Source organism: Pteropus medius, unplaced genomic scaffold (assembly GCF_902729225.1).
Source record: "Pteropus medius unplaced genomic scaffold, Ma_sr-lr_union100, whole genome shotgun sequence".
NCBI lineage: Eukaryota > Metazoa > Chordata > Mammalia > Chiroptera > Pteropodidae > Pteropus > Pteropus medius.
Genome location: NW_024355990.1, coordinates 4,639,418 through 4,662,308, shown reverse-complemented (window position 1 = coordinate 4,662,308; position 22,891 = coordinate 4,639,418). Strand labels below are relative to the sequence as shown.

The 22,891-nt window shown below is 59.7% G+C and overlaps 1 protein-coding gene across 9 annotated transcripts in view; it reads left to right on the top strand.

The window, feature by feature from the left end:
• The window catches only part of LLGL2 (LLGL scribble cell polarity complex component 2), a 31,603-nt gene that overhangs the window by 8,115 nt on the left and 597 nt on the right, over window positions 1-22,891 (top strand). For 2 of the 9 annotated variants that reach the window (XM_039859568.1, XM_039859567.1), the window contains exons 2-25: window positions 3,088-3,182; window positions 11,305-11,402; window positions 12,617-12,698; window positions 12,885-13,000; window positions 13,401-13,559; window positions 14,612-14,774; window positions 14,924-15,056; window positions 15,402-15,456; window positions 16,032-16,186; window positions 17,415-17,632; window positions 17,712-17,779; window positions 17,900-18,053; window positions 18,143-18,247; window positions 18,655-18,947; window positions 19,048-19,198; window positions 19,603-19,753; window positions 20,483-20,599; window positions 20,721-20,887; window positions 21,284-21,548; window positions 21,776-21,929; window positions 22,207-22,235; window positions 22,494-22,541; window positions 22,729-22,771; window positions 22,859-22,890. In XM_039859568.1, the coding sequence (XP_039715502.1) occupies window positions 3,108-3,182; window positions 11,305-11,402; window positions 12,617-12,698; window positions 12,885-13,000; window positions 13,401-13,559; window positions 14,612-14,774; window positions 14,924-15,056; window positions 15,402-15,456; window positions 16,032-16,186; window positions 17,415-17,632; window positions 17,712-17,779; window positions 17,900-18,053; window positions 18,143-18,247; window positions 18,655-18,947; window positions 19,048-19,198; window positions 19,603-19,753; window positions 20,483-20,599; window positions 20,721-20,887; window positions 21,284-21,548; window positions 21,776-21,929; window positions 22,207-22,235; window positions 22,494-22,541; window positions 22,729-22,771; window positions 22,859-22,890 (3,031 nt within the window). In that variant the 5' untranslated portion in view covers window positions 3,088-3,107. Of the gene's footprint in view, window positions 1-1,945; window positions 2,037-2,696; window positions 2,863-3,087; window positions 3,183-11,304; window positions 11,403-12,616; window positions 12,699-12,884; window positions 13,001-13,400; window positions 13,560-14,611; window positions 14,775-14,923; window positions 15,057-15,401; window positions 15,457-16,031; window positions 16,187-17,414; window positions 17,633-17,711; window positions 17,780-17,899; window positions 18,054-18,142; window positions 18,248-18,654; window positions 18,948-19,047; window positions 19,199-19,602; window positions 19,754-20,482; window positions 20,600-20,720; window positions 20,888-21,283; window positions 21,549-21,775; window positions 21,930-22,206; window positions 22,236-22,493; window positions 22,542-22,728; window positions 22,772-22,858; window position 22,891 lie in introns of those variants that run through there. The other 7 variants (XM_039859569.1, XM_039859570.1, XR_005652139.1 and 4 more) reach the window with 7 other exon arrangements.

The following is a 22,891-nucleotide window of genomic DNA, read 5'->3' as shown; positions in this document are numbered from 1 at the left end:
ATCTTGGAGGAGCTGGGCTGTGATGGTTGAGGCCTGGCTGTTGGTACCAAGCCCTGGGCTCTTTCCCATATGTTCCCTTTGTCAGGGGTACACTGAGTAGGTAGGATTTGTTCCACGCCAGGAAGCTCCAGGCTCGGTTTCCTGAGCTTGTCTGCAGAGAACCTGCTTGTCTGGGGCATGTGGAGCTAAGGGTCTCCCTGGACGAGAGTATAGCCAGTCTCTGACCTGTCACCCTTCAAGAAGAGGTGGCACCTTTTATGCCTTCTCCGGGGCAGTTATTTCTGTATTGGGAGCTACACCAAAGATGGACTAGAGCAGATGCTGTGTCTGCCCTGCCTTAGTCCTGGCTCCGTCACCCCAAGCCAAAGGGGTCCCAACCCCCTGAGCAATGAGCGACAGGTCCATGCAAGGCCCCCCGAGCCCTGCCCAGCCAGACGTCACCAGCACCCCACAAGCAGCGGCCAGGCCCCAGCCCCAGCTGCTTGGTTGGCTCTGAGCCGAAGGCGTGCGAGTGGGCGTGAGTGTGCGCACGTGTCTGTGCCTTTTAACTGCAGGGGGGTGATTAGGCGTCCCGTCCTGTCATAGCCATCCCTCGCTGCCTCCCAGAGCCCTTAGATTTGGGAGGTTGCCAGACCTGGGGTCAAACCCGAGTTCTGGTTCCTCCAGGGACCTTGGGCGAGTGGCCCGGCCTCTGTGGTCCTCTTTTCCTTGTCTGCCAAGTGGGGACATTCCATTCACCTTCCAGGGAGGCCGGTGGGATCGGCATTTAGGTGTGCCTCACTCACAGCGTGGAGTACCGAGGAGCCACTGGGCCTCGGCCGTGTACCCACACCCCGCTGTGCTGCCCTGAGTGGTGGGGTTTAGGGAGGACTGTCTCTTCCGGATTGTTTGCGTTCTTAAGTGACCACGGATTACTTGGGCAGAATGTTCACAAAGTAACAAAAACGACCTCAGAGTCTGGTCCAGTGCCTGGTAGGCAGCAGGTGCTCCGCGGGGCGTTTGAGTGGGTGGAGCGCCCACCTGCCCTCTGGGTGGGGCTGTCTCCCGGCCGGCTCCACATCCTGCCTCTGTCCCTCCTACCTGCACCTCCTCCCCCAGGACTGCGCCCCGTCACCCTGGAGGCTGTGTGGGTCCTTGGCACAGATGGCCCTGTGCCCTCTCCTTCCCACCCCATGGCTCTGATGGATGGGTCCTACAGGGCAGAGCCCAGGGCAGCCTCTCCCTAGAGCCCACAGACCGCTCCAGGGTGCCACTCACAGCTTCCTCTGACTTCTGAGCCAATGCCCAGGAAGGGAGAGAGCGCACCCCCAGCACCTGGAGTGGCCGACTTGGGAGCTCCAGCGCCCTCCCCCACAGCCCAGGCGGGGCCCTCTGCAGGGCTGGAATGCTAGGCCACAGCTCAGCTGTTTGTCACCAGGGAGTCTGTTTTCCCTCCCAGCCCAGGAACCCTCTAGAACTGTCCCACCTTTGTTCCCTTCACCTCTTCAGAGGGCAGGTGGGCACCTGGGAGTTTCCTACCTACCTGCTGTTCGAGGGCCAGTGGGGCTCCCCACTCTGCTCTGGCTTCCCCATAATGCAAAGGCACAAACCTCTCATGTCCACCCCATTCCCCTCCTGCAAGTGGCGGCCTTTTTGGTGTCCCCAGAAGGTGATGGTGCTCTGAGGGCTGGTCTCTGCCTATTCTCAGTTGGGATGTTGTTTGGAATGCCCCAGGATGTCTGTCTTTGCCGAGTGGGGTGACTCCTGCCAGCATGGCCAGCCCTCAGTTGCTCTGCCAGAAGAACCCCCCCGCCAGCCCCTGCCAGTTCTGCCATGCGATGCCTCAGGAAGCCCCCAGTCTTTGATTACACAGGGTTCTTTCATACGCAGTGGTTAAATTTTGTCACCTCCCAGAAACTTCAGGACATCCTTTAGGTCTCAGCTTAGACACTTTCTTCCCCCATAGGACACTCTCCATCTGAACCAGGTGCCCCGCTGCGCCTCCCCGGCAGAGTACTCAGCACGCTGCACGGTCCTGTCTTTGCCCCGACCCCAGAGTGAGCACCTCTGTTTCCAAGGACAGGCCTTGGTGTCCTGTGGTCCGTGGGAGGCCAAGCTTCTAGAAGCCGGAAGCTGGAGCGCAGATGATCCTTCCCCCTGCCCCCGAGGAGGATCCAGAAATAGTTTCGCCTCGCATTGGGAAGGCATTCGACAGTGGGCGGACAGTTTTTGGGCCTTGAGCTGGTTTCTGTATTGGGAGTAGATTTCTTCTCCTGATTAGCCTCCACGTGGGTCCGTGGGCAAGGGAGCCTTTCTGAGCACACCCCACCAGGGGATGAAGCCCGAGGCTAGGGATGCGGCTACGGACTCCAGCAGCCTTGTGGGGTGGACCCCAAAGCCTGGGTGGGATGGGCCAGCACCCGCCGACTGCATGTTCTACACGCTCCCCACTCAGGTTCCTGGCAGCTGTGGCTGATGGGAGCAGCCTAAGCTGAGAGTTGCTGACAGCCTTCTCCGAAGTCAGAAGGCCCAGGTGTGCCTTCCTGAGAGTTTGCTGCCAGGCGCTGGCCGAATTGCCGGGCCTCTCCCCTGCCCCCATCTGGATTCTGGTCTGGGAGCCCCCCTGAACAGCCTTTGCATTCCCCTGCCACCCCTCCCAGCCAGCTCTGGAGAGAGGCTTGTGAAGTTCCCTTTCTGTTTAGCTGGAGTTTTATGGTTTTTCAGAAAACAGGTTAACAATTAAGCTAATTAACCTCAGGGCCTCCTGGTTCCTATAAAGCCTGGCTAAATGGCTTCCTCCCCCAGCTTCTCCCTCTGGCTTTATGAGGCCACAGGTGGCCAGGAGCAGGCGTTAGGTTAGAGGCAGCAGCCCTAGGCCTCCAGGTACAAGGTCCCTCCGGTTCCCAGAAGAACTGCAGTCTGCAGATGGAATTTGGGGAAGCCAAGGGTGGCGGAGCTGGCCTGGCCCAGGGGTGGCCACCTCCTGGGCTTGGGGAGAGAGGCCCACGGTGGCCTGGGCTCAGCCAAGCAGTGACTGGGTGTCAGGCCAGGCTCTGGGGCTGCGTGTTCGCCTCGCCCCGGTGCTCAGCAGCCCCCCTCTCTCTGCAGAGGGCCGCACACTGAGCAAGATGAGGCGGTTCCTGAGGCCCGGACACGACCCCGCACGGGAGAGGCTCAAGCGGGACCTCTTCCAGTTTAACAAGGTAAGGGGGCTGGGCGCCGCGACCAGTGTTCAGGTGAGCGCGATGCTGTCAGCCTCCCCACAGGCTGGGGCTGGAGGAGCTCAGGTTGCCTTTACCTGAATTAAGGTACTTGGCACTGCCTGCAATGCCTCATGGGAATCTGACTTTGGAAATGGAGTCCGATGAGAGGGCTTGTCCCAAGTCTCTCCCTGGCTGTGTCACCTCTTCCAGTCTCAGTGTCCCCACCTGTGAAATGAGGAGGAAACAGTCCGCCCTGCCTACCTCCTCACGGGTGTATTGAGGAGGCTTAGGGACAGGAAAGGTGAAAAGACACATAAGGTATAATGTTCCTGTGATGCCAGGTCCCTTGGGGTGGTGGCCATAGGCCGCGGCTGTTCCCTCCTCAAATTGCCCCCAAAGGAAAACACAGCTTCCCCTGTAGGCGGAACTCATGATCCCTTCTGGCAGGCGCCAGGCCTGGGTGAGTGGGGAATGGTACCTGGGAGAATGTGACAGCGTTGGCATGTGACCACCCCAACCTCACGTCTGCTCCTAAGCCAGAGTGACCTGTCTCCTGAGATCACAGGAAGGATCCCGGAGGCTCCACAGGGTTCCTCAGAGGGGCTGGTGCCTGAGAAGGGCGGAACTTGTTGGTAAACGGGAGGAGCACAGCACGGTTTATTAGCTCCTGGGCCACCTAGCAATCTGTAGCCGTTTCGGGGTAATTAGCCTCTCTCACCTCTGCTTTGATCTAGGCCCTTGGCCTCCATACTCAAGCTTCCCTCTGCCCCAGAAGGGACAGGAAGGGGAGCACCTGGGGACCTCTCTGGGACGTGCTAGGAGATGCAGATTTAGCTTCACCAGTTGGACTTGGGTCATTCAGTGCTCATCCCCACAGCATAGGATGCCATGAAATTAGATAATTTAGGCGAGAGACACAGTGGTCTAGGAACGTTAGCTGCTGTTTTCAGAGGCATCTTCCAGGATGAGAGAGCCCCCAGGGGCTTGCCCGAGGTGGGTGGAGTCCCAAGGCGCCATGCCATTTTCTGACTTTCTTGACCTGTGGGAGGTGTTGCCGCCTGCAGAGCTCCCGCCTCTGGGATCAGGGCTTTTCTGAATGAATGCCTCCTCCCACTGGCAGAAGAAAGCTGTGGGCGGGGCTTTGGGGCCTCGGGAAATGGGGTGCAGGTGTGCAGCATTGGGAATGGGGAAATCTCAGGGCCTCTGCGAGTCTGCCACTGTGGCTCCCAAGGGAGCAGCCCGTGGTTGCTGGATGCCAGTCTCAGAACCTTGGAGCCTGCTGGGGGTCACCAGGATCTCACACCCTGAAAAGGTGGCCAATTTCAGTGGAAACCGGAAAAACAGGCTCAGCAAGGAGGGCCGAACCCCAAACCCCGGCCCCAAGTTCCACTGTTCAGCGGGGTGAGACTGAGGTGCGGCTGGGGCTGAGGACTCTTCCTCCTGGTGCCCCACAAAGAGTGGTCCCCACACTTGGCTGCCCCACCCCAGGCCGGGTAGGGGACGGGGCAGGGAGGCTCCCGGCATTCCTTCCACCTTCCATTCTCCTGCAAGGAACTTTAATTGAGTACCCGCTGTATACATAGCCCAGGGCTGGGGCTGTGGGAATCTGGGAAGATCTGACCTTTGCCCTGCCTGACTTTTATGGTCTGGTGGGAGGGAGGGGGCCGAGAAATTCCTCTTCTTGGGAGTGGAGAGGAGGAAGCTTGGGCAGGGAGCGAGTCGTTTAAGGATTAGTCTCCTCTAGGTTCTGGGTTAATAGTGGAGCCTGAAGGGTTGGGATTGGAGGGTCAGGCCAGATCCTGGAAGATTTGGGAACCGGGGTGGTCCCACCCACACTAGCTGCTCCCCAAGCCTCTCCCAGACTGAGGGGTTGAGGGGGACCGAAACCTGGGAGTCTGGGCCTGACATGCCAGAGCAATGATGGGTTTTGAGCAGGCAAGTGAATGATTCAATTTGCAATTTAGAAAAGACCTCTGGGGCCCTTTATTTTTTTTAAAGGAGACCCATTGCCGTGACTGGATGGAGCCCAGGTAGTGGGGGCGGGGTGCAAGGTATGAAAGGACAGGGCTCTCAGCCGCAGCGCTATTGACATTTGGGGCTCGCTGTGCTGTGTGCTGAGGACTTTGAACGGCATCCCTGGCCCCGCCTCCCCAAGATGTACAACCAAAAACGTCTCCAGGCATTGCCCAACCTCCCCTGGCAGGTGAATTGGTTCCTGGTTGAGGACTACCGGATTAGAGAACTATTTAGGGCATAAGATTAGTGAGACGGGTGATGGCCAGCCATGAGAATGAAAGGGACAGGGAAGGAAGGTGGGTGTCCAGCATGACTGAGGGCTCCATCCTCGGTGGGCGATGGTGCCAGGCACAGGTGGGAACCCGCAATGGGGGGCGAGGAGCAGGTTTGAGGGAAAGTGATACATTTGATTTGGACCGAACAGTAACAAGGATCTCCGTTTACCAAGGGCAGCATCCCCCAGGGTTGGCGGTGCCAACCCCAGAGTCTGAGTGCCTGGGTTCACCAGCTGGGTGACGTTAGGCGAGTCACTCATCTCTAAAATGGAGATGGTAGAAGCTGCCCCATGGAGTTGGTGCGAGGCTTAAATCAATCGGTGTATAAATCGAAGGGCCACACGTGGCTGGTAGCTACATGTAGCTGTATCAGCCAGCACCGCTGTTACCTAGGTCGAGGTGGAATTTGGGGACCTTCGGGACCCTCAGGTGAGATGGCAGACTGCAAAATATTCAGAGCTGGAGCCCTAACCCTCGGGGGGGCCTGGGGTTCTTCACACGCGGGAGAGGTTGAGCCCTTGGGAGGGGGCCCACATCTGGAGAAGCAAGCAGTGTCCAGGCCAGACTGGGGACTCTGGGCACTGAGCCGGGTCGGGGGGGGTGGGTGGGGTTGGGACAGTGGTACCATAATAGGCTTGTCCCAAGCTTTCAGACACTGGCTTCTAAACGAGTGCTGGGCCTCTCCCTCCAGCACCTTCTGGCCAAACTCCTTAACATCTACACCAAGCAGGGTGCCTCAGAGAGAGCAGGCCCGAGAGCCCCATGTCCTGTTTCTTTGGTTTCAGTACCTGGGAAGGAGCCGTGTCCGTGGACAGGTCCTCTGCACCCTCTGCCAGGCAGCAAAGGAGCCGGGGAGTGCGGTGGTTAGGGGCGGGGACTCTGGAGCCAGATGTCCTGGGCGTAGGTGCCCGCTGTGCCACTTCCTCACTGAGTGATCACAGACGTGTGACGTAACCTCTCTGCGCCTCAGTTTCCTCATCCGTAGAGTGGGCATCATAATGTTTCCACATCCAGGTCGAGTGCTCCGTCGCTTCGAATGGCGCCGGGCACACGATTGGTGCCGTACTACAGTTCGCGTCATGACGGCTCGTGGGTGGAAACCGAGGCCTCCAGGCTCGCACAGCCTGAGCACATGGTGGAGGGCGCTGGCTGGTGGTCAGGACTCCTGGTTCCATCTGTCAGCCAGCTGTGTGGCCTTAGAGTGGCAACTTCACCTCCCGAGCCTCAGTTTCTCCACCTGTGAAGCACTCATCTGTGGTGTGCACTGGGCCCGCAGGCTGTTAGGAAGACAGACTAGTTTGCCGACAATGCCAGCAGGGCCACTGAGGACCAAAGGAGGGGACCGTGGAACCCACTGGACACCTCAGTAGGGAGGAGGTGACTCTGAGTGGACATAAGCTCATGTCAGAGTAAGACCTCTTCCTTGAAAATCCCTCGAGGCCGCCCAGTCCCCTAGAGATAAGGGCATGCCCATCCGGCCATTCCTCTCGGCCGCCCTCCTCCACCCCCAGGCCCTGAACAAACAGTGTGGCCCTGACCCTCTGCCCCTGGCCGCCCCTGCCCCCGCCAGGTTGTTTTGTCTTGGCTCTTTTGTGGCTGGGCCCCTGGTGTCAGGTGACAGCCACACGGAGAGGACCAGGTTTCTGCCGCTGCCAGGAATCTGAGCTGGCCACACCCAGTGCAGGACAGTGCCACCCAGTCAGCTAGGCGCCCCCCTATGGCTCTGGGCAGCCCTCCTTCCCTACCCGCAACACATGCTGGGAAGTCCTCAGCCCTCATTCTGGGACAGGGCCCCACTTGCTGAGGGCCAGACAAGGGCCTCCATGTCCTCTCCCTTCTGGGAACCTGAGGTGGGCCCTGGAGCCAGCGTGAGGCAAATGGGGCTTTCTCCCCCACACCAGACAGTGCTGCAGTTTGGTGGCTCCTACAAATCTCTCCTTTCCCAGCTCCCTGACAAAAGAGCTCATTGTTCTCTCCTCCCTCCTCTGGCCTCCGGAGATCACCTGAGCCAGTAGCAGGGTGGGGGCAGGGCCAGGTAGGCTGGATGCTGAGCTCAGGAGGTAGGGGACTGGCTGCCAGGCATTGGTCAACCTCCCAGCTTGATCCTGAGCTGGAGAGGCTGGGGCGAGGCTAGGAGGACCGTCCCTGGAACCCGAGCCTGCTGTCCTTGGCCAAGCCTCAGCCCCACCTGCTGTCCTGGGGGGAGGCGTGGTTCAAGGCTGCTGTGTGCCTTGGAGGTAGCAGAGCAGGGCGCCCCTGAGGCTGAGCCACGCTCCTCGCCTGCTGCATTGCACCCTCTTGGTGCCTTCTTTACGGGAGGCCACATGCCATCCCTGCCCGGGACCTACACAAGCCTGGAGAGAAGGTCGCTCGCTGCCCATGTGGCCCTTGTGCTCCAGCAAGAGCCGAGTCTTAAAAGGCCGTTGGGAGTTGGGAAGAGAGAACCAAGGAGTGGGAAGGGAGCCTGAGGGTGAGGGGACAGCCGAGCCCGGAGGTGCCCCTAGGAACCTTCTTCCCCAGGCCACTCTGCCCAGGATTTCTCAGTCTTCCCTGTCCCCTTAATTAACTGACCTCCGTCCTTGCCCCAAAGCCAAGTCCCCTCCCTCCCCATTTCCAGCAAGACCCCACGGGCCTCCTGACAGGCCTGGGGTCCCCACACCTCCTTGCCGAGCCCAGGTCCCTGCACTCAGGACTGGCTTTGCCTCATCACATTCTAATTGCCTCCCTCGGGGATTTGTGGGCCTGACTTGCGTGTGGAGCCGCCGCCGTCCCCTCCCCAGACCTGGGGAGTCCCCACAATGCACTGTTTCCGTTTGAACCTACTTTCACCCCTGGCCAGGTAGGGTCATTGTGGACACCCCCACACACACCTTATTTTGTTCTCAAGGGGCCTCAGTGGCTCCATGGTTGTCAATTTGGAGAAGACGCCCGAGGGTCACAAGGAATAATAGCAGATCTTAGGTGAAGCTGGGCCTTAGGGGCGAGGCCTGTGTGAGGCGAGGTGGGGCGGGGCTGAGCCTTCCAGACACTGTCCGGTGGTCTGTCTTCCTAAAGGTCATTGTGTTGGTGCTACCAATGCAGCCGTTGGTGTCATCTCACCAATGAGGATTAGAGAGCAGAGCAGCTCACCTAAGTCCTAAGTCCAGACGCCTTCTAAGTGGCCGAGGGGGATTCAAAGCTTGTTCTGTCTAAACCAGCTTATGGAAAAGAAGATAGGGAGGGGTGGCACGTGTCCCCAGGACCCTGAAGGAAATGAGGGATGAGTAGGAGTGATTGAGCGATGGGCCCAACCTTGGTCTCCCTCTGGGCTTGTGAAAAGAGGCTGGCTCTCAGCAGGAGTGACTCAGGTGAGCTGTTCAGAGAGCTTCCTGCCCCGGAGTTCACGGAATAAGGTGTGGCCTGAGAGCCTGGCCAGAAGCTGCAGTATGGCTGGTGCCACCAAAGGACTGCCCATCCTGAGACAGAACTGTCGAGGGCCATGCCTTGGCCCAACAGGAATATAATAGGAGCCACATGTAATTTTAAATGTTCTAGAAATCACATTACAAAATTTTTTAAACAAGTGAATTTCATTTCGATAATTCTGTTTAATCCAGTATATCCAAAATATTGTTTCAGCATGTAGTCAGTATATTTTAATGAGACTTCTTTAGTGTTTTTTTAAATCCTAGGTGTATTTTACCCTGACAGCACATCTCAATTCAGACATTAAATTTTCTTTGGAAATACGTGACCTGTATTTAGAGTTTGGAAGATTTTTCACTTAAAGGAGGTTCGCAGCTTGGTCTGCGTGACTCCAGCCCCTGATCCCTTGGAGCCCAAGAATATACCTAAAAGGTTCTCCCATAACCAAAGTGAGCGTCCATTCTTAAATGTAAGTTACTTAAAATTAAATAGAATTAAAAATTCAGTCCCTCGGGGCTCCGTATCCACACCTGGCTCTTTACTGGGCCTCTACTAGGCTCCTGCAGGACATTGTCTCCAAGTCCTCCAAGTTCCAGAGGTTTTTGGCCCTGAGCTGCTGCTGCTGCTGGTTCTGGGCAAACACTACGCCCCCGAAGTCTGGCTGCTGACTCCTGAGGCCCTAGCAACCTGGGGCTGCTCTCCTTTTCCCGGTAAATGTTTACATTCCAGACACTCTGCTATCTCCCCAAGGCTCTTCCAGGCCCTGCATTTTTTACATAGCTGAACTGGAACCTGGGCTGGCAGTGAGGCTCCTGCTGGGTCACGTCTGCCCTCTCAGCTGTCCCTTCCAGGTACAGCCATTCGCATGGCTGACTGTGTTCCTGGCAAAGAGCTAAGCCTAAGGCGGCCCCCACACCTAGGTGTCCCCAGACATCCCCAGAATAGGCACTTCTGGCCCTCTCCTCTCTGGCCTGACCCCAGCATGGAGTCTTTGTCCATGAACCACTAGACTGGACCGGGCAGGCAGGCAGGCAGGCAGGCAGCAGTTGAGTCTGCTAAGTTATCGTCCCAGCTGTCACGAGGACTTTTTCTGCTCCCTTGAGGCCTGACGGGACAGCCAAGCGAAGCCCAGAGGAGAGTCCCGGGCCTAAGGAGAGCTGCTTCATTGGTGCAGCCTTTTTCTGCAGGACAGTCTCCATAGTTTAAAAAAATCAGAAATGAAAAGTCTTCAGAGCAGCTGGTTGGCCTCCTTTTCCTGCTTTAAGCTAGTTCTGCGGGTTCAGTATCCCCTGAAGTGGGAGGTGAGGGGTAGGGTTAGGTGATTAAGAAACAACCGAAAACCTTCCCGAAGACGGTTTGTCAGTCTAAATCTGTTAATATCTTTCTAATCTGTAATTCCATCCCTGGAACGTCCACCAAAAAAAATACTCAGTTGCAGGCAAAGGTAGGAGTCCAAGAGTGTCCCTCAGTGCAAACGGCGACTGCAAAACCTCTAGAAACAAAGGAAATGTTCAACAGCAAATGCCTGGTGAGTTAGGGCATCTCCGTGCAAGTGCTCTTTGGCCATTTGAGTTGTCACAGTGCTTTTAACAACCTGGTCTGGCTATGGGTCGGAAACAGGCTAGAGAACCATACAGTGTATGTGTAACCATGTGGCATGATCACAGGTCTCCGTGTTTTAAGTCTAAACACACACAAACACCCAGAGGCACAGGAAAGACAGACACATGCCAAGACGACAGCAAGGGTTACTTCTAGTTGTAGGAGTATGGGCAGTTTTTTCCCAAACTCCTTTACTGTTCAAAGTGTTATTACTTCTGTAATAAGAAATGAACAAAAACATGTCTGCAACAAGACTCTAGAAACGGGCGCTCTGGGAAGATGGAGGAGGACTCCCAGTGATAGAGAGGGCCCTGGGGAGAACAGATGTTCACAGCTGGAGGACCCCGGATGGTCCAGAGCTGCTGCGGGTTCCATTGGACCCCAGGGGCCAGCCCAGGGCTGCAGTGCAACCAGGCCTACAGAGCAATGAGGTGCCTTCACTGTGCCAGCCCCCCAAAGCTTCCTGCAGCCCCGCAGGAGGGCCAAGTCAGTTACTCACAGTACATGTGGTGGAGGAACCGAGTCATAGTTCCTGGGGAGCGAGTGGATGGCCAGGCGGCCAAGGACAGGGTCAGCAGTGGACCAAGGGCGGGACCCAGACGGGTCTGGGATTGTCTCCACACTTGGGCGTCTGGGTAGGAGGCTGAACGGGACTAAAATCCTCCTTCCTGCTGGCAGTGGCTCTGTGCTGTGGCTTCTTCGTCCAGCACTGGCCCCCCGGCTGGGGGAATGGAGGGGATGTGTGGCTTCTTCGTCCAGCACTGGCCCCCCGGCTGGGGGAATGGAGGGGATGTGTCTGTAGGCCGGCGTGGTTCTCATTGCAGACGGTGGAGCACGGCTTCCCACACCAGCCCAGCGCCCTCGGCTACAGCCCCTGTCTGCGCATCCTGGCCATTGGCACCCGCTCTGGAGCCGTCAAGCTGTATCCTTCCCGTTCTCGTAGCTCCCACCCTCTAGGGAAAAAAAAACGTTGCAGGTGACCCTTCTTGTTCCCGGGATGTCCCAAATAGCCTCAGGAGTCAGACGTGAATGCAGTAAGTGGAGGCAGGTGGTGGGCCAAGAAAGTGTTTTAGTTTTTTTTGAAACCTTCCTAGTAGGAGTCAGTTGACTGGCCCCAGGGTTATGTCCAAACCAGAGACAGCAGCGGCTGTGGGTGAGTGGAGCCGGGCTAGGGAGCCGCTCGTCCAGATTCAACTCCACCCCGTGCACACCAGAGAGGAGAGGGTACTCCTGGTTGGCGACGACAGCCCTTCCCTGGCCTGAGGCCGGACATTGTCCAGTTCGGTCGTCTTATATCCAGAGCATGGGGTTCTGGGCTGACGGGGGCTCTAGGCCTTTTCAGTGGCAAGCCCACAGTTTCCAGGATGGAGGGTCACTGCCTGGCCAGACTGGCTTGGGCTGGGCTCCAGGGCTTGGAGCACTCCTGCCCTATCTGACCCGAGCCCCAGGGTAAGCCAGGGGAATTAGGGGGACGGGGAGGGGGGGGATGGGGCACCACCCATGGAGAACCCACTGGCCCCTCCAGCAAAGCTGTAACTCCCTCCGCTGCATAGGCAGAGAGGCCAAGGGTGCCACCAGTGGGCTGGGCTGGGCAGCAGGAGGTGGTGTAAACACAGGAGGGCAGAGTCCCAGGGCCCAGGGCCAGCTCAGCCCTCCCTCAGCTGGTTAATCATTGCCAGGCCATGGCCATATCCTGGTTACCAACCCCCCCACCCCCAAGGCTCATGGCCAGGGCCGCTGGGGGTGGGCCCGCAGGGGTGCCCCGCGTTTTCTCACGGAGTGCCACCAAGTGGTAGCTGATGGGTCTGTAGCAGCTCAGGTTTCAGAGTGGGGTGGGCGTGGTGGTGAGCAGCCTAGGAACTGCCAAGGTTTCACCCTTCTACAGAGTCGTCTCCACCTGCCTGGATGGGAGAGTTCTACCTGGTTGGCTGTTTCCACCCTCGGTCAGGCCACTGGCCAAGGCCACTCTGTCTCTTACTCACCCCAAGCCCCAGTCCTGCTGTCTGGGGAAAGGGCGAGCTTTCTGCCACTGGGAGTTTATGCCCCTTGCCGCTGGGGCACAGAGGTCCCGGCACTCAGGCACGTGAGGGGTGGTGTCCTGCCTTCTGGAGCTTTTCCTGAGCCTGTTACTCCTAGTTATGGTGCCCCAGGCGTGGAGTTCATGGGGCTGCATCGGGAGAACAACGCTGTCGTGCAGATCTACTTCCTGCCTGGCCAGGTGAGGGGCCTCTCCAGGTGTACGGAGAGGCAGGCGTTTGGTGACCCTGGGTTTGGTGCTGATGGGAGGACCTGGGACCACCTCTTTTTCCCCGCTGTGGTTCACAGGCCACCCTAAGAGTAGCCGGGGGCCTTTTGGTTCTGGGGCTCAGTCAAATGGCCCCTTCCTGCCCCATTCCCTCCCTAGTGCCAGCTGATCACCCTGCTGGATGACAACAGCCTGCACCTGTGGAGCCTGAAGGTCAAAGGCGGGGTGTCAGAGCTGCAGGAAGAAGAGAGTTTCACGCTGCGTGGCCCCCCAGGGTGAGGATGCAGTCCCCTTGCTCCCCCAGCCAGCCCGACCTGTGCACCCAACCCCTGGGTGCGGTCACCTTTTGAAGGTCCTGTGGAGCCCTTGGCAGTCTGGGCAGGTATTTGAGCCAACACATCTCCACCCACAGGTGCTCTGGGTGCAGTGCGTGGGCCTTTGGCCGGCCTGCCTCCCTCTGTCCACTCATAGTGTCCGTGCAGGAGGCCCCAAGGGGGTTCTGTCTCCTAGCACAAGCTCTCTGCCTCCCGTCTCCTGCCCTGGCGGGATGTAATCAATACGTTTGTCCCAGCCCGAGACTCTGGACTGCATTAAAGGGTCTCAGAGGCCAGCTCTGCCCAGGCCTGGCCCTGCCTGGCCAGCAGCCAGCTCACGGGCAGCCGTTGCCATCCGCAGGGCCGCCCCCAGTGCCACACAGATCACCGTGGTCCTGCCACACTCCTCCCGCGAGCTGCTCTACCTGGGCACCGAGAGTGGCAACGTGTTTGTGGTGCAGGTACCGGCCTTCCGCACGCTGGAGGACCGGACCATCAGCTCAGACGCCGTGCTGCAGCGGTGAGCCCGCAGACCCTGTTGCTGTTCGGGACCTGTCCCCCTTGAGTTGGGCATGGCCTTCTCCCTTTGGTCCCAGTAGCTTACAGTGTCTCTCCTGGGAAGTCTGTGCAAATGGGAGGAAAGACGCAGCTCCCACCTTTCCCCCACATTGAGACTCTCACCCCACAGTATGTTAGCATCATAGCGCTGAAAGGAGTCTTCTGGACAGCTTGGCACCTCATTTAAAGATAAGGAAGACGAGGCTCAGAATGATCGTGTCGTGTCACCAACTCTTGGCCTAGTATTCTTTGCACTGATACCATGTATTTCAAAACCCCAGGGGCCCTGCGGTGGGTCACATGGGCCCCAAACCCATTGGGGCAGCCCCTGCTGATGTGTGTGCTTCGGAGTCTGCTCGGTCTCCATTTGCACACAGGCTTATGGCCAAATGTCCTTGACAGCCACAACCCTGCAGGTGTCTGCCGATCATTTGGGAAGCTTTGCTCCTTGGTGGTGGTGTCTGCAATAGGGAGAGTCAGATCAGTCTGGGTCAGCAGGGGAGGTGAGGGGTTGAGTGTTCTGCAGTTCTGAGGGGCAGGGAGGAGGCTGGGGTGCAGAGATGCTTGTGAAGGAACAGTCTGGAGGGCGGTCCCCTGCACCGAATACGAACGTACAGTTTCATGATTCTCGTAAGGGGAGCAACCCTGCAGCCACCGCCAGGGAAAGAACGACAGGCGGCCCACCCCCACCCCCACGTGTCCTTCCCAGTCCCAGCTCCCTCCCTCCCTCCCTCCCCAGGAGGTGACCGCCAACCACATCGACCTTTCTGGACATCACTCCCTTGCTTCTGCTCAGAGTCGTGCCACCCGAGCACGCGCCCTCGTGCGGTTTACACGTACCGCTGTCCTGTCCCACGCGTTACCTCCCTCTCCCCTTGGCGATGTGTCCTCGCGCGCTCTCCCTGCCGCCACGTTCCGAGCCCACGGCCACGTGAAGCGCCGCGTGCAGCCGCGCGGTGGGCCGCGGCCTGTGGGTGGACGTCGGCGCGGGCTCACGGCGCTCCCCTCGCCCAGGTTGCCGGAGGAGGCCCGCCAGCGGCGGGTGTTCGAGATGGTGGAGGCTCTGCAGGAACACCCTCGAGACCCCAACCAGGTCCTTATCGGCTACAGCCGGGGCCTCATCGTCGTCTGGGACCTGCGGGGCGGCCGCGTGCTCTGCCATTTCCTCAGCAGCCAGGTAGGCGGTGCCTGGGACGGCGGCGGCCACCACAGGGCTCTCCCTGACCCCACGTGTCACACACGGCCCCGGCGCCAAGGCGTGGGGCGCAGGCCGTGGGACCACCGCCCTCATCCCAGACGGGGCTCTCTCCTTTTCCTCCCTCGAAGCAACTGGAGAACGTCTGCTGGCAGCGAGACGGCCGCCTGATTGTCAGCTGCCACTCCGACGGCAGCTACTGCCAGTGGCCCGTGTCCGCCGACGCCCAGCAGCGGGAGCCCTCGCGTAGCTGCGAGCCTTACGGTCAGTGCGCCGTCTGCCTGGCGGGGGCCCGGCCCCACCCTGTCACCCGTGACTGCCTTTCTGAGTGCACAGCAATGTCCTCTCTGTTCCCAGTCGGTCTTCTCTGCGTTCACGTTGTAGGCGCCCAACTCAGAAGCAAGACCCGGGGCCCAGAGCAGGAAGACTTTGTCCAAAGCCACACAGCGGGTTTTCTGCTGCCCACTGTGGCTTTCTCGGGGAACTGCTCAGACAGGACTCCTGGGCACAGGTCTCCTGCGTGAGCGTGGCGCGGGAAGCTGGCGCCCTGCAGGCCCGTGTGCCTCTGCGGGAAAGCGGACGTGCTCCAGCTAATTCCTTTCCTTGTAGGTCCCTTTCCTTGCAAAGCCATTACCAAAATCTTCTGGTTGACCACCAGGCAGGGGTAGGTACCAGTGCTCTGTCCTTCGCCCTTTCCAGAGCCTTCCTGGAGGTCTGGAAAGGCTTGTCAGGCCTCTGCGGAGGGTGGCGGGGAAGGTGCCTGCTGAGCGCCTTTGGGACCTGTGGCAAGGCTTCGAATTCCAGGGACGGGAGAGGGCCTTTTATACCGCTCATGGCCGACTCCCAACTCCCAGTCTTTCCCTTCCATCCTTCCAGACACGTGATTCAGATTAGCAGGTTTTGACTGTTTTAGCAGCAGACCTGTTTCTTCGCACAGTCACATAGGAAGACTTGATGCAGGAGCAGAAAGGGGGGACACTGGTTGAAGCAGGAGTGGCTGTGGAGACTCCGAACCCACAGCCCACGTGCCCCCTCCTCACCCCCAAATTCTCCTGGGCTATCATAGTCAGGAAGAGATGGGGGTCTGCCCCACCCCATCCTGGGGAGGGAGACCAGCCTCTCTGCCCAGCCCCTGCACAGAGGCCAAGCATGGGGAAGCCCAGGCTGCCATCTCAGCCTGTGGATGCCCGAGGTCATGTCACGAACCCCAGCCCACCCCTGCTCTTCCGTGCCTGCCAGGTTGCCCTTCACCATCTTCCAGGGTGGCATGCCTCGAGCCAGCTATGGGGACCGCCACTGCATCTCAGTGATCCACAATGGCCAGCAGACAGCCTTCGACTTCACCTCCCGGGTCATCGACTTTGCTGTCCTCACCGAGGCGGACCCTGCAGCGGGTAGGCGAGCTTCGGGAGGGGTGCGGAAGCTTAGCCACTGGGAGGTATAGGGATGCCGGCCTGTCTGTGAATGAAGAGGAGGGGCCTGCATGGGCCTTCCCAAACCTGCCCCTCCCTGAGTCCCCACTACACCCCTCCTTAATGCCACTGAGGCCAACAGCCACAATCAGTCCCTTTCTCCCACTTTCTGCCAGTCTGTGGTTCCATCCTTGCTGGCCACACCTCCTGCCCACACCACACTCTCTTTGGCCTCCCCTGGCTCAGGTGGGGTTTGGTGCAAAGCGAGCAGACCTCTACTGTTGAGTGTGACACCCACCCGCCTTAGGAAAGGGGGTCCTGGCTTGGACATGGTGAAGCCCTCAGGGAGTGGGACAGGGGACACAGTGTGGAGCCAGCTCTGAGCCAGCCTCCGGGAGCTTGGCTGGAACAGCAGAACTCTGAGTCAGCCTCATAAATTGGGTGACAGGCAAGACCAGAAAGGGCTGGTGTCGAAACTTGGAAAGGAGGCCTGGCTGGAGATTTGAGGAGGGCGGGCCCCCTCTGTGCGTGACTCTGACCTGACAGGTCCAAGGCCTCCAGGTGAGCGGGGCGGGCCTGCTCAGGGCATCCTGGGCCGTGTTCTCCCACCTTCGCCACCATGAGGCCATTTGGAGGGAGACTCCAAACCAGCCTTTCCTTCATTCTCTGCGACTTACATCCTCACACCTGACAGCAGGATACTGGAAGTGGGGTCCAGTTTTCGCGTTGATTTATTTTGGATTTTCTGTATAGGTGATCGTGTCATCTGTGAACAGAGACAGTTTGGTTTCTTCCATCCCAGTCTGCATACCTTGTATTTCTTTTTCCTGTCTTATTGCATGAGCTAACACTTGAAAAGGGGCCATGAGAAGGGACATCCTTGTCTTGTTCCTGACCTTAGTGAGAAAGCTTTGAGTTTCTCACCATTAAGTATGATGTTAGCTGCAGCTTTTCATAGATGTTCTTTATCAAGATAGGGAAGTTCCCGTCTATTCGTAGTTTAGTGAGAGTTTTTATCATAAATAGGTGTTGGGTTTTGTCAGATACCTTTTCTGCATCTAATGATATGATCAGGTGTTTTTTCTTTTTGGAGGTGGTTTTTAAAATGCAGTTCCCTGGCTCTAAAGCTAGAGCATTGGATTCCACAGGGCTGGGGCAAACGGCTTCTTACTAGCTCCTGCAGCCCCTGACCCTTGGCCTGTCCCCCCAGCCTTCGATGACCCCTACGCCCTGGTGGTGCTGGCCGAGGAGGAGCTGGTGGTGATTGACCTGCAGACGGCCGGCTGGCCCCCAGTGCAGCCTCCCTACCTGGCCTCCCTGCACTGTTCCGCTATCACCTGCTCCCACCACGTCTCCAACATCCCTCTGAAGCTGTGGGAGAGGATCATCGCTGCCGGCAGCCGGCAGAACACACACTCCTCCACCATGGTAGGTGCAGCCCCAGCCCCAGCCCCAGCCCCACCTCAGGGTCAGGCTGTCTCATGGACTTCTCGTTCTCATTTTTTAGGAGTGGCCCATTGATGGTGGCACCAGCCTGGCCCCAGCCCCGCCCCAGAGGGACCTGCTGCTCACGGGGTAGGTGACTGACTTGGACGGTACTCTCCTCCTGCATAGCAGGATGTACAGGGTGGGAGCAGAACCCGCAGGCGCCGCTGGCCCGGCATCCTCACAGCCACAGGCGGGCTCTGCCCACAGGCACGAGGACGGTACAGTGCGGTTCTGGGACGCCTCGGGCGTCTGCTTGCGGCTGCTCTACAAACTCAGCACGGTCCAGGTGTTCGTCACCGACACAGACCCCAACGAGAACCTCAATGCCCAGGGCGAGGACGAGTGGCCCCCACTCCGCAAGGTGAGGCCAGGAGCCTGGGAACCAGGGAGGGCGGGGCCGGGCCGGGCCCAGTGCTCATGGCCACTCGTGGGCCCCCTCTCTCACGTCAGGTGGGCTCCTTCGACCCCTACAGCGACGATCCCCGGCTGGGCATCCAGAAGATTTTCCTCTGCAAATACAGTGGCTACTTGGCTGTGGCAGGCACAGCAGGGCAGGTAGCAGGCTGGGCTAGGGGTAGAGGGCAGAGCGGGGCATCATCAAGTGACTTTGGGTAGTGTCTACATGAGCTTCCTTCTCAGGAGTGGGGGCATAGGGACAGGAACCAACCCCCTGAGTGCCCATCAGTGTTGTCACCAAGAGCATCAGCTGCCCTGATGCTCACTCTTTTCTCAGTGGATAGCGGCTGCCCCCCTAATTCCATTAGAGCGAGGCCTTGGGAAGGTTATCTCTCCTCCAGAAACCAGAATTAAGGGCCAGGGGCTGGGCAGAAGCTTTCTGGCCCTGCTCGGGCCCTGAGCCTTCGCATGGGCCCCAGGTCCTTTGCTGTGCCCACCATCAGAGTCCCTGCGGGGTGTGTCCCTGGGTGCTGGAGTTGGCTCAGCCCATCTGCCGCCCCACGCAGGTCCTGGTGCTGGAGCTGAATGACGAGGAGGCGGAGCACGCCGTGGAGCAGGCGGAGGCCGACCTGCTGCAGGACCAGGAGGGTTACCGCTGGAAGGGGCACGAGCGTCTGTGTGCCCGCCCGGGGCCTGTGCGCTTCGAGCCCGGCTTCCAGCCCTTCGTGTTGGTGCAGTGCCAGCCCCCGGCTGTGGTCACGTCCTTAGCTCTGCACTCGGAGTGGCGGCTGGTGGCCTTCGGCACCAGCCATGGCTTTGGCCTCTTTGACCACCAGCAGCGGCGGCAGGTCTTTGTCAAGTGAGCAGTCTGCCCCGGGTGGCCAGGGCTTGGGTCTGGGATTGGTGCCTGGCAAGGACCCTCGGGTCCCAGCAGTGCCGACAGCCCGATGTTCCCGTAGGTGCACACTGCATCCCAACGACCAGCTAGCCTTGGAAGGCCCGTTGTCCCGCGTGAAGTCCCTAAAGAAGTCCCTGCGCCAGTCCTTCCGTCGGATACGTCGTAGCCGGGTGTCCAGCCGGAAGCAGCGGCCAGCAGGCCCCCCGGGAGAGGTGAGGCGAGCGAGGCCAGCCATGAGCCCAAGCAGAGCTGGGGGCGGCAGCAGCGGCCGAACTACCCCTCCCTCCTTCCCTTCCTTCCTCCCTCCCTCCCTCCCTCCCTCCCTGCTCTGGTGACGAGCACAGACTCTGGGCGCTCCACGTAGATTCACCTCCTGCCCCACTGCCCGCCACCGCCAGCTGTGTGGCTCAGATACGCCACGCTGCTTCTCTGTGCTTCAGCTTCCCCGGCTGTAAAAGTAATTTTAACACCTAGGGTCGAGTCCTCAGTAAATGTTACGAGGCAGGGCGTGGCGCGGGCTGTGGCCAGTCTCCCCCAGAAGGTAGAGTGTTGAACAGTAGATGCCTCAGGGAGGGGAGGCCGGAGCCCACCCTCAGGCCAGCCCGACCCGCCGCAGGTGCAGGAGGGGCGCGCCCGGGCCGAGCGGACAGGCCTGCAGAACATGGAGCTGGCTCCCGTGCAGCGCAAGATCGAGGCCCGTTCGGCAGAGGACTCCTTCACCGGCTTCGTCCGCACCCTCTACTTCGCTGACACTTACCTGAGGGACAGTGAGTGGCCAGCCTGAGGTGGGGGCGGGGGCCAGGCAAGCACCCCCCGGCGTGAGGGCATGGTGGAGGCTGCTGCCTGCCTGGCTCATGGGAGCCTGAGAGGGATTTCCCCTTGTGAGCCGAGGCGGGGATCGGAGCCTCTGCCTGTCTCTTTCCCTCTCCTGCCTGGGCCTCCAAGTCAGTATGTCCTGGCTTTTTCATATCCGGGTTCCACCACCCTCTAGAAGCGTGACTTTGGATGTGTCACTTAATCTTTCTGGGCCTCAGTTTCTCCCCCTGTAAAATGGGGGACTGTCTTCCTCCTAGAATGGTTGAGAGGGTTGGGACATGCCACGTGTCTGCTGATGCACCGTGGGCCCTATAGAAGCTTCTCTGGCCATTTGTCCCCTGCCGTCCTCCTGCCAGGGCAAGAGTTGGATAGAAGCTGTTGTTGTATCATGAGAGCTGAGCTGTCCTCAGCCCTGAACGCAGGTTCAGGGCCACCTGTGTTCGGGGACCTTGGTTGTCAGAGAGCCTTCCCTGCCTTCTTCCCCGTCTGCATGCCAGAAGCAGGCAGGGCCCACAGCAGCTCCGCTTCCAAAAGAGAGAACTGAGGCTTTTAGAGTTTGCCAACTTGACCTTGGAGTCTCACAGGTGGTGAGGGGCAAGACCAAGATGTAAGCCTATGTCACCTGGCTCCACTTGACCTCCAGAGCCAGGGGTTAGATATAAACCTTTGCCTCCTGGCAGGCTCCCGCCACTGCCCCTCATTGTGGGCTGGCACCAACGGGGGTACCGTCTATGCCTTTGCCTTGCGTGTGCCCCCTGCCGAACGGAGAATGGATGAACCGGTGCGGGCAGAGCAGGGTGAGTGCTGGGCATGAGGAGAGCAGAGGGTGCTCGCCTGCCTAGGCTGGGGGCTGGGTGGTCTCCCCAGCCTCGCGCTTCAGCCGCCCACCAGCCCCACCGCCTGCCTCCTTCCCTGTAGCCAAGGAGATCCAGCTGATGCACCGAGCACCCGTGGTGGGCATCCTGGTGCTGGACGGACACAACGTGCCCCTCCCCGAGCCCCTGGAAGTCGCACATGACCTGTCAAAGAGCCCAGACATGCAGGGAAGCCACCAGCTGCTCGTTGTGTCGGAGGAGCAATTCAAGGTGCCACATGGTGGGAGGCGGGGTCCCAGGAATCCTTGGGACATCCAGGGCACAAACGACAATAGCTAGGGCTCACTTAAACTCGTATTTGCTGTTGGCGTGCGAGTGGCTGCAGAGGAACAGGAAAGGAGAGGGGCCTCGGCGTGGAGTCCCCGGGCCCACCCAGGCTCAGTGGTGGGGACACTGAAGCAGGACGTGTCTGTGGGAGGGACAGAAAATGTAGACATGGAAATAAGTGGTCCTGGCGTCCTTCTGGTCTGAGTGCAGTTACTACAGGTCCAAGTGCTGAGGGCGCTCCGAGGTCGGGCAGGCTTTGCTGGGAAGTGAGGAGTCTTGCTTGGCTGGTTAAAGTACTGCAAACCGGGGTACAGCGTGACTGCTGCCCTGTGCCCCCAGGTGTTCACGCTGCCCAAGGTGAGTGCCAAGCTGAAGCTGAAGCTGACCGCTCTGGAGGGCTCGCGGGTACGGCGGGTCAGCGTGGCCCACTTTGGCAGCTGTCGAGCCGAGGACTACGGGGAGCACCACCTGGCTGTCCTCACCAACCTAGGCGACATCCAGGTTGTCTCGCTGCCCCTGCTCAAGCCCCAGGTGCGGTACAGCTGCATCCGCCGGGAGGACGTCAGCGGCATCGCCTCCTGCGTCTTCACCAAATACGGCCAAGGTGTGCAGGTGGCGGCGCATCCGGGCCCTCTGCAGACGGGACTGGGCGTGGGGCTCCCAATGCACTGCCGGGCGCTGCTGGGAGGGGCGGCCGGGGCTGTCGTGGCCACGGCCAGGCACTTCGGGTGGGTCACTTCAAGGGAGACTCTGGCCTCAGCTCCCTTAGGTGGACGCCCCATTGTAGGGAGACCTGACTGGCCTCACCCACTAGGCTTCTCCGCTCCCCAGGTTTCTACCTGATTTCACCCTCAGAGTTTGAGCGTTTCTCTCTCTCCACCAAATGGCTGGTGGAGCCCCGGTGTGTGGTGGACTCCGCAGAAACCAAGAACCACGGCCGCCCACGCAACGGAGCAGGCCCTGAGAAGGCCTTGCGCCGGGCCAGGTGGGCCTTCGCCCCAGCCCCTCGGCCTCGTCTCTGAGGCCCGCTGTGGGAGCCGGCCAGAATCCCCGCCACTGCGAGCGCAGCCTCCCCTCCCGGCTCTGGCTTTGTCCCTCTTGGCGTGACCCTCTCCCCCGTGTGAGCTGCCGTTTAGGACGGGCTGGGCCCAACTCCAGGAGCCTCCTGCTCAGTGCAGGCCTAGCCGATTGACCTCATTCTTCATAGGACCCAGAACAGGGAGCCTAGTGGTCCCTGATCCTTACTATCTCTCCCCCCACAGGAACTCAGGGAGCCAGAGTGATGGAGAGGGTAAGACAGGCCTCTGTGGAGCCAGAGGAATGTTGGGGCAGAGGCATTATGAGCACACCCGGGCCAACCCGGGCCCGGACTTGGGGATGGAAGGAGGGAAGGGGACCCCAGGTGAGCAGGTAATGTGTGGTGGTCGGGCTGGGCATAGAAAGAGCATCCCTAACAGTCCTGAGCTCCGGGCTTTGGCACCCCCACCCCAATCAGGAGGGGCTGGGGCAGAGGGCCCAGGGCTCGCCTGACCTGGCCTCTGCCTTCCAGAGAGGAGGCCGGGCCCCGTGATGGAGCACGCTCTGCTCAATGACGAGAGTGAGTCGGGGCGGGAGTGGAGGGCCTGGCAGGAGGGGTGTTCTGGGGGGAGGTTTGGAAGGCCAGGCTGGAACTGACGGCCATCTCCCTGAGCGGGGCAGACCCACCCAGCACCCCATCAGTAAAAGGGGGAGAAGGGCTGTGTCCGGCCCAGCCCTGCTGGCCTCACCAGGCCTCTGTTCCCCAGGGGTCCTGAAGGAGATCCAGAGCACTCTGGAGGGAGACCGAGGGTGAGTGGACCGCCCGGGCTTGCGGGGGTGGGCCTCTGGCCACCTGAGTCCCCATGGAGGGTGACTGCCCTGTCATTGCCCATGCAGAAGCTGTGGCGATTGGCATTCTCAGCAAGTGGT